Source organism: Rhinoraja longicauda, chromosome 18 (genome assembly GCF_053455715.1).
Source record: "Rhinoraja longicauda isolate Sanriku21f chromosome 18, sRhiLon1.1, whole genome shotgun sequence".
In the NCBI taxonomy this organism is placed as follows: domain Eukaryota; kingdom Metazoa; phylum Chordata; class Chondrichthyes; order Rajiformes; family Arhynchobatidae; genus Rhinoraja; species Rhinoraja longicauda.
Genome location: NC_135970.1, coordinates 11010617 through 11025496, shown reverse-complemented (window position 1 = coordinate 11025496; position 14880 = coordinate 11010617). Strand labels below are relative to the sequence as shown.

General features: G+C 47.7%; 1 protein-coding gene across 5 annotated transcripts in view; it reads right to left on the bottom strand.

The window, feature by feature from the left end:
• dgkza (diacylglycerol kinase, zeta a) overlaps positions 1-14880 on the bottom strand; it is a 567459-nt gene that overhangs the window by 208034 nt on the left and 344545 nt on the right. For all 5 annotated transcript variants that reach the window (XM_078415104.1, XM_078415105.1, XM_078415101.1 and 2 more), the window contains one exon: positions 9119-9227. In XM_078415104.1, coding sequence (XP_078271230.1) covers positions 9119-9227 — 109 coding nt within the window. The remainder of the gene's footprint in view (positions 1-9118; positions 9228-14880) is intronic.

The window sequence follows — 14880 nt, the reverse complement described above, 5'->3', positions numbered from 1 at the left end:
CCCACAGCTGACCACAGCCTGACCCGACTCGCTCTCATCTCCTTGTTCCTCGCCCGGCGTTGCTGGCTCCATCCTCCTGGTCTCTGGTCTACGGGGGACAAGCAGGGGCTGGCACAGTGGCCTCCCCCTTCCAGGCCAACGGTCTGCCGGGTCCAACGAGCCTCAAGAGATTTATAGTTGAAATCTAACTGCATATTTCTGTAATGTTCAACACAACCACAATGCCTTTGCAGCTTTACCTCTATTTATGAAAACCAGGATCTCATAGAATTCATTCACTCCCAGCATGTCTTACCAGTTGCAAAGTTCCATGCACAGATGCATGTTTTCCCAAATAGCCTTTCGATCTGGCATATTTTTCCTAGATTGTCTTTCCTCTTTCTGACAGATGGCAACTTTGTAGTGAAAAGGGGCAGTATAAGTCCATTATAAGTTATCCAGGCCTAGGGGGTGAAGAGATTGTTTCCGATTCCTTGACATGCCATTCGTGGGTGGTAACAGGGCACTGATAACCATAAAATCCATCTCACCACGACCATTGATGTTCATACAGTGAAACCAAGTGTTCGCTCATGAAATGGACACGTTGACAGTCCCAAATGGTTCATATTGAGAAAAAGACAAGCTGCACATTGAAATTGCACACCTACTCAAATGCAAAGAATTAGCATTCTTTTTTCCTCTTCACTTCCTCCATTCTAGCTTCCTCATATGAACGAGCAGAGTGTAGCAACCATAGAGAGTGGTCCAGGGTATCGATCCCTCAGATTGGCCAGCAAGGTCACGTGTGGGTGCGACCGTAGGGATTGGTCCAGGGAGTGAGACCGCTGATTGGACAGCGTCGTCACGTGTGGGTTTGGCGCCCAAAAGAGTAAGTTGGGAGACTTCTTCGAAGAGAACAGTTAGTTTTAATGGTTGTCTGTAATCTCGTTAAGTAAACTTTGTGATCGAATCTTGCTGTCGCAATAAACTTCTTCAACAAAGAACGAGCCTCCAGACTCGCCATATTGGTGACAGCCGATCACCTACCATGAGTGAACAAGACGCCTTGTTTTTGGTTCCTACGCCCGGGGCACCGGAGCTAAGCGCGGTCAGCGTTGACCTTCCGTCGTTTTGGGCACATCAACCACAATCTTGGTTTGTCCATACCGAAGCCCAGTTTCACTTAAGAAACATCTCAGCAGACGCGACAAAGTACTACTACCTCGTCAGCGCTCTACCGCCGGAGACGACCGCACGGGTGATGCGGTTCATCGTCAACCCTCCCGCAGAAGACAAGTACGAGGCCATGAAGGCACTGTTGTTACGAACCTTCGGATTCAGTAGGCATGACCGAGCTAAGAGGCTTATGCACCTACCGGATCTCGGAGATCGGCTGCCGTCCGTTCTCATGGCTGAAATGTTAGCACTAGCAGGTGAATACACGGAGTGCCTCATATTCGAGCAGGCATTCCGAGAGAAGCTTCCCGAAGATGTCAAACTCATGCTCACGGATTGTTCTTTTAAGGACCCCGTGGCATATGCAGAAAAAGCCGATACGCTCATGGCGTCCAAATCGAAACGAAGCAGTTCGATCAACAAGGTCTCGGCAACAGTGGCCGCACCACAGCGGCATCAAGATGGCGCCACGTCTCCCGCCATTTCTCCAAAAGCCCGCCAAAAAGATCCGCACAAGCGCGGCTGGTGCTATTACCATCTACGATGGGGTAGAGAATCCCGCAACTGCCGCTCACCTTGTACCTTCGCGGGAAATGCCTCGGCCGATCATACATAGGGGCGGTTGCGATTGGCCAGAACCGACGCCTCTACGACCGAGATCGATTCACGGACACAGAATTTTTGGTGGACACGGGAGCCATAGTCAGTATCGTACCGCCGACCGCCCTCGAGACCAGATCGGGTAAGACAGGTCCTACCCTCATCGCGGTTAACGGCGGCCCCATCCGCACGTATGGTACGCGGACAATGTCCCTGGCTTTAGGCACCCGCACGTACGAATGGCCATTCATTATCGCGGACGTCAGCCAGGCGATCCTAGGCGCAGATTTCCTCTGGGCCTTTTCACTAGTCCCCGATGTCCGCGGTAACGACCTTCGGCCCTCTGCCAGCAACAATGAGCCCGCCGCTCCGCCGGCCGCCACCCCGCCCAGCCCGACTGTCCAGGCCGTCGTCGCGGCCCCCGACCCGTATGCTGAGGTCCTGGCGGAGTTTCCAGAGCTGCTCATCCAACGCTTCGACACCCCTTCGGCCAGGCACGGCGTGGTCCACCACATCCGGATGACATACCAAAAACTGCCACGATCACTCCGTTCGGGTTGTTCGAATGGTTGCGCATGCCTTTCGGTTTAAAGAACGCTGCACAGGCCTTCCAGCGACTCATGGACCGTGTTGGTCGAGATTTACCTTTTGTGTTCATTTATTTAGATGATATCCCGGTCACCAGCCCCTCGGAGCAGGAACCCCTGGCCCACTTGCGGACTGTATTCCAGCGGCTGCAAGACCACGGGCTCATCATCCAACCCTCCAAGTGTCAATTTGGCCTCCCTTCTCTCGATTTCTTAGGGCACAGAATCACCCCTGCCGGCGCCACCCCTTTGCCCGAGAAGGTGGAGGCTATCCGTGCATTCCCACGGCCCACCACAGTGAAGGGTCTGCAAGAGTTCGTGGGCATGGTGAACTTCTACCATATGTTCGTCCCGGCAGCAGCACGGGTCATGCGCCCGCTCTTCCAGTGCCTCGCGGGTAAACCTGTCGAGTTGGTGTGGTCCTCGGCCGCGGAGTCGGCCTTTGCAGCAGCTAAGGCGGCTTTGGCAGACGCCACCATGCTTCCGCCCCCACGGCCCTGACGGTTGATGAGTCAGACGTGGCGGTGGGAGGGATTTTGGAACAGCAGGTCGGTGGCCTTTGACAGCCCTTGGCGTTTTTCAGCCGGCAACTGAGTTCGGCTGAGCTGAAATATAGCGCTTTTGACCGAGAGCTTCTGGCTCTCTACTTAGCTGTCTGTCACTTTAGGTATTTCCTAGAAGGCCGCCCGTTTGTGGCCTTTACGGACCATAAACCATTAACTTTTGCTTTTTCCAAATTGTCCGTCCCATGGTCGGCCCGCCAGCAGCGGCACCTGACTGCCATCTCTGAGTTTACCACCGATGTCCGTCATGTCGCGGGTAAGCTTAATGCCGTTGCTGACGCCCTGTCTGGGCCTGCTGTTTCCCCCATTTCAGCGGTAGACTGCGAGGTGGATCCCCAGGAGCTTGCGGAGGCACAGCTCCTGGCGGACACCACCTCGGCATACCAGTCCGCCACTTCAGGGTTGAAGTTGGCTCAGGTGGCCTGTGGGCCGGCGGGCACAAAAGTCTGGTGTGATGTTTCCCTTCCCCGTCCCAGGCCGGTGGTGCCGCCCTCCCTTCAGCGCCGAGTGTTTGATGCCATTCACGGGCTGGCGCACCCGTCCATCCGCTCCACCTCTGCCTTAGTAGCCGCTCGGTTTGTGTGGCATGGCCTGCGAAAGCAGGTAGCCGCTTGTGCTCGTTCCTGCGTTACCTGCCAGACCGCTAAAGTTCAACGCCATGTCCAGCCCCCGGTACAAGAGTTTGCGGTCCCAGTGGTCCGTTTTTTCCATATTCATGTGGATTTAGTCGGACCTTTACTTTCCTCCCGGGGCTACACCCATCTGCTCACGGTGGTGGATCGGTTCACCCGGTGGCCGGAGGCCGGAGGCTTTCCCATTGTCAGATACCTTCGCTGCCTCTTGTGCCAGGGCCCTGGCCCTCCATTGGGTAGCACGTTTCGGGGTTCCGTCCGTTATTACCACCGACAGGGGGCCACAGTTCACCTCTACCCTCTGGGCCACGCTAGCAGAGCTGTACGGCTCCCGGTTACAACACACCACGGCGTACCACCCTCAGGCTAATGGGCTCGTGGAGAGGTTCCACCGACAACTCAAGGCGGCCCTCAGTGCGAGGCTGGAGGGCCCAGACTGGGTAGACCAACTTCCCTGGGTCCTTTTGGGCATCCGGACCGCTCCTAAGCAGGATCTCGGTGCTTCGTCCGCGGAACTAGTATATGGCTCGCCACTTCGAGTACCCGGAAATTTGCTGCCGGAGTCCTCTGGTCAGCTGCCTTCAGTTCCGTCGGTTTTAGCATCACTCCGGGCACGCGTGGGTTCCCTGGCTCCGGTTCTGACTTCGCGTCATGGGTGTCCCATGGTACACGAACCGCCTGCCTTGAAGGACTGTGAGTTTGTATTTCTGCGTAAGGATGCCCTTCGTTCCCTGTTGCAGAGGGTCTATGAAGGGCCGTTCCGGGTTTTGCGTAAAGGGACGGTCACCTTCACCTTAGACGTGGGCGGCAGGAGTGAGCTCGTCTCGGTGTCCAGGCTTAAACCTGCGCACTTAGATCAGGACAGCCCTGTCCTGGTCGGTCAACCACCTCGGCGAGGCCGTCCTCCTGCAGTTCCACCCGGTCCAGGACCCCCCTGCTCCTGCAGTTCCACCCGGTCCAGGACCCCCCGCTCCTGTGGTTCCGGCTGCCCCTCTCCTTACTCGATCTGGTCGCGAAATCCGACTCCCTGCTAGGTTCCGTACCTCTGGTTCTGGGGGGGGGGGGTCATGTAGCGACCATAGAGAGTGGTCCTGGGTGTCGAACCCTCAGATTGGCCAGCAAGGTCACGTGTGGGTGCGACCGTAGGGATTGGTCCAGGGAGTGAGACCGCTGATTGGACAGCGTCGTCACGTGCGGTTTTGGCGCCCAAAGGAGTAAGTTGGGAGACTTCTTCGAAGAGAACAGTTAGTTTTAATGGTTGTCTGTGATCTCGTTAAGTAAACTTTGTGATCGAATCTTGCTGTCGCAATAAACTTCTTCAACAAAGAACGAGCCTCCAGACTCGCCATAAGAGTCTGTTTTTATGCCAGTAGGCCAAACAATGAGCTAATGCTTATTTTTCCCAGTGGTGCGTGTGTGAATGCTGGAACACTTCAGGGATGTTCTGAGAGAGTCCTTGAATCTCTTTTTCGGTCCACCATGAGATCATCTGCTATTAGTCCGCTCTGTGAAGTAGCTGCTTTGGATAACTTTGGTAATTTGTCATCATACTTTCCCTAAGTCAACAACTCCTCGTCACATGAGTGCTTGCTCTGGTATGTATGCTGGGCAACATCTCAGGACAAAAAACGACAGACTGCTGGAGTAACTCAATGTTTGTCAGGCAGCATCTCTGGAGAACGTCAATAGGAGACGTTTGGGTTGGGAACCTTCTTCAGACTGATTTTGGCTGGTGGGAAGAAAGCTGAAAGAGTGGTGACCCTTTGTGTACTGTCTCAGTGAAATCTACTATTCACCACAATCGTAGAACTTTTGTACTCATGTACGATTGTGCTTATATACAGTATGATTTTACTGGATTCTACCCCAAACGACGATTTTCTCTGTTCCTATGTACACAGGTACATGTGACAATAAAGTATCATCATCATCATTATGGAGGTGTATAAGATCATGAAAGGATTAGATAGAGTAAATGCACAGTCTTTTACCAAGAGTAGGGAAATCAGGAACCAGAGGGCATAGTTTTAAAGTAAGGGGGGATTTAACAGGAACATGAGGGCAACTTCTTTTTACACAAAGGGCCGTAGATATATAGAATGAGCTGCCAGAGAAGGTAGTTGAGACAGGGACGATCACAATGTTTAAAAAACATTTTAGCAGGTACGTGGATAGGATAGGTTTAGAAGGTTATGGGCTAAAGTAAGGCAGGTGGGACGAGTGTAGAAGGAGCATGTTGGTCGGTGTGGGCAATTTTGGCCAAAGAGCCCGTTTCCACACTGTATAACTTGCACAAAGTCCAGGTGGGGCACAGCGGGGGGGGGGGGGGGGGGGGGTTGGTTCATGCAGTTATCTTAAATTTGAGCATTCTATGTTTTTACCATAAGGGTGTAAGGTCCCCAAGCTGAACGTTCCTCCAGTTTGCATGCGGCCTCACTCGGGCAATGGAGGAGGGCCAGGACAGAAAGGCCAGTATGGGAATGAGAAGAGGAGTTAAAATGGTTAGCAACTGGGAGATCCCATAGGCCTTGGTGGACCGAGGGTAAGTGGTCGGTGAAATGGTCACCGAGTCTACACCTGGTCTGGCCAACCTGAAGGAGACCACATCAGACGTACTGAATGCAGTAGATGAGGTTAGAGGAGATGCATGTGAATCTCTATCTCAACTGGAAGAGATGAGGTTAGAGGGGGTGCAGGTGAACCTCTGCCTCACCTGGAAGAGATGTGGTCAGAGGAGCTGCAGGTGAACCTCTGCCTTACCTGGAAGAGATGAGGTCAGAGGAGGTGCAGGTGAACCAAGAAAGTCAACTGTGAGGTTATCCACTTTGGCTGTGAGGTTATCCACTTTGGCGGCAAGAACAGGAAAGCAGAGTATTACCTGAATGGTGACCGATTGGGAGAAGGGGAGATGTAACGTGACCTGGGTGTCATGGTGCACCAGTCATTGAAAGCAAGCATGCAGGTGCAGCAGGCAGTGAAGAAAGCGAATGGTATGTTGGCATTCATAGCAAGAGGATTTGAGTTTAGGAGCAGGGAGGTTCTGCTGCAGTTGTACAGGGCCTTGGTGAGACTGCACCTGGAGTATTGTGTGCAGTTTTGGTCTCCTAACCTGAGGAAAGACGTTCTTGCCTTAGAGGGAGTACAGAGAAGGTTCACCAGATTAATCCCTGGGATGGCGGGACTTGCATATGAGGAAAGACTGGATAGACTGGGCTTGTACTCGCTGGAATTTAGAAGACTGAGGGGGGATCTTATAGAAACATATAAAATTCTTAAGGGGTTGGAGAGGCTAGATGCGGGAAGATTGTTCCCGATGTTGGGGGAGTCCAGAACCAGGGGTCACAGCTTAAGGATAAGGGGGAAGTCTTTTAGGACCGAGATGAGAAAACATTTCTTCACACAGAGAGTGGTGAGTCTGTGGAATTCTCTGCCACAGAAGGTAGTTGAGGCCAGTTCATTGGCTATAGGGATCAGGGGGTATGGAGAGAAGGCAGGTACAGGCTATTGAGCTGGATGATCAGCCATGATCATATTGAATGGCGGTGCAGGCTCGAAGGGCCGAATGGCCTACTCCTGCACCTATTTTCTATGTTTCTATGTTTCTATAACTGGGGGGAGCAACATCAGGACAGTACCAAGAGAGAGGCCAATCTGACATCTAGATAATAGGCACATGTGATGACCAGGAACAAGCTGGATAGTCAGCCTCTCACTGTACACGATAAAGGTCAGAATCAGTTACTTGTGCTTATATGGAGCGCTTCACAATCTTAAAATATTCAACGGTACTTCACAGCAATGATGTATCTATGAAGAATGGAGATTGTTATCATGTAAGAAATGCAAATAAATTTATGCCGTCAAGCTTCAACAAACAACAATGACATGAATTAATAAATAATCCACTTTCACTGTTATTAGTTGAAAGATAGTTTTTGGCCCTGGCATCCTGGATAATGTTTTTTTTTGGAAAGTACTGTGGAAAGTTTGACATCTACCTCAGATGGTCACAGAGGCTTGACTTAATGACTTAACCATGAGGTAAAACCTCTGACAGCTTCATCTCATGTTAACCTCACCCACAAGATGAGGCTTGATTTTACAAATCTTGGCAAGAATATAATCTAATAAACTCACACTGTCATTGGGCTGTCTGAGGCTAAGTTTCACACCGGTTTCCACCTGCTTTTATCTATCATGACTCAGGATACCATTTTCGTTCAGGATACTGGTCATAGTTATGGGACACTTGTAACATGAACTCTAATGTCCTGATATTGATGCTGGGTCATTAAAGCTCTGAATGCAACCTTGCCCCAAAGACGTGACCCGTCTTTAAGAAATTAAAAGCATCGGGTCAGAAAATGCATATCAAAAATATATTTTGTTCAAAATCCTTTCGACTTGAGAAGGTCCAGATCTTAAACTAGCAGCCCTCAAAATGGGCAGCGAAATGATTTTCTGTTGAACTTTGGCTGAGAAAGACAAGTTTAAAAAAAGAACACTGAACAATCAAATAACCGATTTGCATTAAATCACCCAGAAAAAACCCAAATGATCACAATACTCTGAAGGAATTAACTGCAGAAAAATGCAGTAAATTACTTGGAGTGTATGTACACAATGGGAAGACATAAAAAGCTGGAGTAACTCAGCGGGTCAGGCAGCATCTCGGGAGAGAAGGAATGGGTGACGTTTCGGGTCGAGACCCTTCTTCAGACTGATGTCAGGGGAGGGGGTGGGATAAAGATAGGATGTAGTAGGAGACAGGAAGACTAGTGGGAGAACTGGGAAGGCGGAGGGAATTGAGAGGGAAAGCAGGATGTTAGAGAAGTCAACGTTCAGACCGCTGGGGTGTAAACTCCTACTACATCCTATCTTTGTCCCGCTCCCTCCCCTAACATCAATCTGAAGAAGGGTCTCGACCCAAAACATCACCCATTCCTTTTCTCCCGAGTTGTTGCCTGACCCGCTGAGTTAGTCCAGCATTTTGTGTCTCCCTTCGATTCCTACCAGCATCCGCAGGTTTTTTTCCTGACACAATGTGAAGACGTTTGTTACAGGGCAGTATTCGGAATAGTGGGAATGTAATGAATGAGAGTGGGTTACTATCGAGAAGAACATGCAATGGGAGTCACTTAGCACAGATGCAGTGCATTCAATCAAAATCACTAAGGTCAGAGTGAGTCTATGCAAAAGCAAGGTGTTGGGAACAGTGGGAGTGTGGTTTAGTGGGATTTAACATTTAGCAGGAAGACATATTACCACCAAACACAATGTGAGGAGTGTGGTTTAGGGGACTGCTTACAATGAGAGCCATTTGTTACAATGGGAAGGAGAATCTGATGCAGTGGGAGTACATGCAGTGCAGAGGCTTTGGCACATTGGGGCGGGTGGTTTTTGACAAAGTGCAGCCTACACAATGGGATGGTGCGTTTCTAACACAGTGGGACTGTACAGGAGTGGATTTGGGCAGGGCGTTGCAAACGATGGGAGGGAAGTTGTGAAAAAAATGAATTACAAACAAAGTGAGTGAATGAGGAAAATCCTTTGACTGTTCAAATGTCGAGGTACTCACCGTCCAATCTACCGTGCTGCGAACCTCGCGGTCTGCGTCGTGCCGAAAGACTGTGCTCGGGTTTGGTTGAGTTACCAGGTGCTGCAGGCCTGATTTTGCGATAGCTTTTCTGAAATAAACCAAAAAAATTGGAGTTGTTCACTGCTCACAATTTCTCATCCACGACTGAAACAATTGGAGAGAGTAGCAATGAAACGTAACAGATCCTTTCCATAATCTCTCATACGTGATCATCTAACATACTACTCTGTTTAACTCAGCAATTATTTTAATAGCTATTGTGTCAGTCACTGTTTACAATACTCTAATATCCCCACATCTTGCTGTCAGTGAAGAAAAGAGAGATAATTATAACCTAAGTAACCTGTGACATGACTAGTCTGTCAGTTTTATTGCCATGATGATATAATATTTCAACGTTGTAAAATAGAGTGGAATATAAACATCCATCCACAGTTCACCAAAGTGCAAATTAATTTAAAATTGTCCCCAGAGTGCAGCTAAATTCATCCAAGATGCTCTTCAACATATTCCCCATGAGTCGAGAAAACTGAATAATCTTCCATGGACGTTGTTCCTAATTTCACTTCTGCAAGAGGCCAAACGGTATTTCATGAAATGAAATGCTTACTCATGAATAGACAATAGACAATAGACAATAGGTGCAGGAGTAGGCCATTCAGCCCTTCGAGCCAGCACCGCCATTCAATGCGATCATGGCTGATCACTCTCAATCAGTACCCCGTTCCTGCCTTCTCCCCATACCCCCTCACTCCGCTATCCTTAAGAGCTCTATCCAGCTCTCTCTTGAAAGCATCCAACGAACTGGCCTCCACTGCCTTCTGAGGCAGAGAATTCCACACCTTCACCACTCTCTGACTGAAAAAAGTTCTTCCTCATCTCCGTTCTAAATGGCCTACCCCTTATTCTTAAACTGTGGCCCCTTGTTCTGGACTCCCCCAACATTGGGAACATGTTTCCTGCCTCTAATGTGTCCAATCCCCTAATTATCTTATATGTTTCAATAAGATCCCCCCTCATCCTTCTAAATTCCAGTGTATACAAGCCCAATCGCTCCAGCCTTTCAACATACGACAGTCCCGCCATTCCGGGAATGTCCAACATTCCGGGAGAGTCCAACATTTTGAGCACATTGGGGTGGGGGTGGGGACTATAGCAAGTTGCAGACATGTGAAACTTCATAGATGGGAAACTAAAAGGACATGCGTGAAGTTGACTTTGAATACACATTGATCTTCGAAACACACCATTCTTGCAACACACTTAATGATTCCAAAACTGAACCGGTGATTGGGGTTAGCAAAGACAATGGGCTCTTTCGGAAAAGGTCAAGGGCACTGGACTATCTCAGAACTCTTACAATACAAAGCAGCTACAACCAGACATCAACAGGAATGTCTGGAGGAATACCTGACAGCTACAAAAATAAACTAAAATGTCGCCACACAGTAGCCCCATCAACAACAATATAAGTTTCAGATAAAAGTGCAGAGCCATAGAGTTGTGCAGCATAGAAAGCAGGACAGTGTCTATGCCGACCATCGTGACTATACTAATCCCACTCATGCATTAATTCCAGATCAATCTATCCTCATCTCATTCAAGTACCTGTCCAGATGTCTCTTAAATGTAATTACCATTCCTGTCTCCACCTCTTTTTGAAGCTCATTCCAGATACCAACTACTCAGTTTTCCTTCAAATCCCCTTCAGACCTCCTTCTTCTCACCTTAAACCTACAATCTCTAGGCTTAAGGGGAGGGGAACGATTTAATTGGAGCCTGAGGGGCAACTCTTCCACACAGAGGTTGGTGTGCAGAGCAAATGAGCAGCCGGGGAAGGTGGTTGAGGCAAGTACAATAACATTTAAAAGACATTTGGACAGGTACATGGAGAGAAAAGGCTTCTCGGGATATGGCCGAACGTGAGCAAATGGATCTGGCTTAGATGAGGCACCTTGGTCAGCATGGGCAAGTTGGGCCAAAGGGCCTGTTTCCATGCCATATGACACTACAAACCTATGTCTCAATTTCTGCAGTTCTTTTCCTTTCAAGTAATTTTTAACATTCATATAATCACTTATACAACAATCTCCACCAGTACCACAGTGACAACTTCTGATTGAAAAGCTCCCGAGAAGTGCCTTGAAAGCATTCTGAAATGAAAGCAAAGCAGTGGAATGTGGATGGTTCAAATTGCAAAGTAGACCACACAAGCAACGTATGTGAAGGATGACATTGGGTTTATTGTAGGTGAAATAAGGGAGGCTGGCAAGGTCTTCACTGGAACAGTTAAGAATATGTAACGATGGGATGTGATGGTTTTGGAATAAATTAATGAGGCAATGGAAACAGGCTCGGTGCAGCCATCACCAAAGCTGTTGCAAAGCGTGGTCCAAAGCTGCTCTTACTGTCAAACACAACATCCAACTCACGATCACGCTGGTTCAAGTTCACACAGTTGTTGGGGGCTGGGATGGGGTTTTGACTACAGAATGGACGTTGAAGTAAAATCCTATCTGCTACTTAAGTCTTGTTCGTACATTATTGGCTAGCAGTGTGGAAATGTAATGGTAGGAGATGGATGAGAGTAGAGTGCTCAGGCGAACTGGTGGAAATTTAACATTGTGTATTCACATGTAGTTCCACAGGGCCAACATGCGGATGTGATAAAAGGAACCAAAGACAGGATGGATAAGAGGGATAATGATAGGGAGCGGGAAGAGAACCAGTAACAGCTTGAATTCACTGAATAGCTAAGAATGGTGCGAAGTTGGGTACAATGCCACACAAATAGACACCGATGGAGTGATACTGAAGGATGGGGTGGGCCGCTGCCAAAGATTGCCCATGTGTTGAGAGGAGTGTAGAACCACTAGTTAATTCGGTCACAACCATAATGAAGGTCATCGGTAACTTGGTCAAGAAACTATCCTGATTATGTGACATGGGAGAGACCCTAATTGGAGGCAATTAAACACTGAGTTCCCGGAAAAGTGGCCACAATTGGCCAACAAAGGTGTACAACTCAGTTTACATCATAGGGTCTTAGAAAGAAATCTAAACCTTTGCTCAGGTAGCACATGATGACACATTCCCTTTCTACGTAAATATTTTGTTCTTTGGGCGGATGAACCACGTTTTTTCTACGTTAGTAGAACGAGGATATGGGTCTTCATCAAAAGTTAAGTAAGTTCAACAACTACTCAGTTTGGAGTCTGGGAAGAAAATCTGTGCTGGATTGAAAGCTGAACGTGGGACCTTGCACAGTGGAGAGAAACCAAATATTGGAAATAACTAACTCAACATCAAGGCAAAAATCGCCAGCAAAGCATGTTTCAAGGCAGGCGGTTGTGTTGTGAGATTACCATGGGTTCCCAAAACAATCAGATCCAATAAATGAGTGCCAATAATTGAAGAAATGCAAGAACAAATCTGGACTCAATCTCCAAGAAAAAATAGCCATTAAAAGAGAGACTTTTGAAGATATAAAACTGTAAAGTTGGCAAGAGGGGGGAAACAGGAATAACCTGCAAAGAGCCATCATTGTGTTAACTATCAACAAAGCGATATGTACACCAGAAAAATGGTCGGAAACAAAGCAGAACTTTTTGTGGGCATAGATATGAACCTACTCTCTCCCAACAATGAATACATGCAATTCAGGAACTGTCAGATTTCATATAAATTTAAATCAAACTGCTCGTAAACTGTCATTTTCAATGCTGACATCTTATTTTAAAGTGTGCGTCATAACAATTCACTCTAATTAGCTCAGATTTTGAAACCAATCCAACTAAGCAAAGACAATGTGTGAACACCTGTGCCCACTGGTGACTAAAACACTGATCCACTTGGATTTAATGCACTAATTAGATCAGTACACAAGTTTAGTGAACACTGGGAAGCAGCATGCCGTTTCTTAATTAGCCTGGATGCCAGGTCTCCAACTGACATTCTCAATTGGATGCTGTCTTCCAGCAGTGGACCCTGCTCCATTTCTACTTGCGTCGAACCAGTGCAAGATTGTTCACAGGGAATACACATTGGTTTTAGCAAAGCCGGTGTGCAATCATTTTAGAACCTAAATGAGTATTGCTTAAGAACAGGCCCTTCGGCCCACAATGTCTGTGCCAAACTATATCTTATCTACCTACACATAACTCATATCCCTCCATTCCCTGCATATCCAGATGCCTACCTTGAAAGTTACATTGTTCTTATTTTGTGAAGTACTGACAGAGATCTAATGTCATACAGCACAGAACAGCCTCTTCAGCCAAACCCACCCATGCCAACTAAGATGCTAGTCCCATTTACCCGTGTTTGGCCCATATCCCTCTAATCCAAATGAAGTGGATTTTGGCTGTCAGGTATTTTTTCGTATATTTAATATTTTGGTATTTTAGAAAATCTGCTCGAGGCCAAACCAGAGGTTGGGATTTCTCAGTTAATATTAGACACCCACTCCAGAAACCAGAGAACCCCTCTTGATCCTTGCCTTGGGTTGTGTATTGCACACGGCTTCAGAGAGAAATAGTCAAACACTGGGAACAGCAGAAACTCTTGTCAAAATTGCAGCAATAAATTTATATTTGGATGGACTAATCCACCACTCTATTTTTCGACAATCAATTAGACGAAATCCATTCCCGTTTGTCGATTCTGCCTTCAGCCCTGATAAGCTTCACCCTGGATTCCCTCCAGATGCATCAAGCAATTGCACTCAACTTGTAGCACTGGCTGCACTGAAAGACCACACTGATATTGACCCTTCAAAGCAGAATGATTCAGATTTGGCCAATGTGAAAACAATTTTTTATCAAAGTGATGGCGATGCTTGGCAGGCTGACATACAGTATGGCCAGGCAGAATCACCTGTAGCTTGAAGGAAGAAAGGAATTGGTAGAATTTATCATGCCGCAGAGAATTGTGCGGCTGTCATATGAGGTAAGATTGAAAAGACTAGGCTTGTACTCACTAGAGTTTAGAAGGATGAGAGGGGATCTTATAGAAACTTATAAAATTATAAAAGGACTGAACAAGCCAGATGCAGGAAAAATGTTCCCAATGTTGGGCGAGTCCAGAACCAGGGGCCACAACAGTCTTAGAATAAAGGGGAGGCCATTTAAAACTGAGGTGAGAAGAAACTTTTTCACCCAGAGAGTTGTGAATTTGTGGAATTCTCTGCCACAGAGGGCAATGGAAGCCAAATCACTGGATGGATTTAAGAGAGAGTTAGATAGAGCTTGAGGGCCGAGTGGAATCAAGAGATATGGGGAGAAGGCAGGCACGGGTTATTGATTGGGGATGATCAGCCATGATCCCAATGAATGGCGGTGCTGGCTCGAAGGGCCGAATGGCCTCCTCCTGCACCTATTTTCTATGTTTCTATGTTTCTAATTCTGCCTTTCAAGCGAAATTGAAGGCACAAAGAAAGGAAAGAGGTGATTGTCGATGGTGGTGGGATATGGGTTCTGGATATAAATTAAAGAGACTGTGCAAGGATTGAAGACGAGAAGTTTGCAGAATCCCAGTATCCTATGGAATGATTTGTTGAAGTTTATGATTGCAGTAAGGAACAGTGTCACCTTGGTCAAAGTGGCAATGCTTAGCCTTTGCACAAAACCTGTTCCAATACTGCCAAAGCTTGCAACGTGGCAATTGCTGATGGCATATGCTTTACTGTGTCATGGAAAGTCAGAGGTGGCTTTACTGAGATCCTGGGAAAGAACAGCCACACT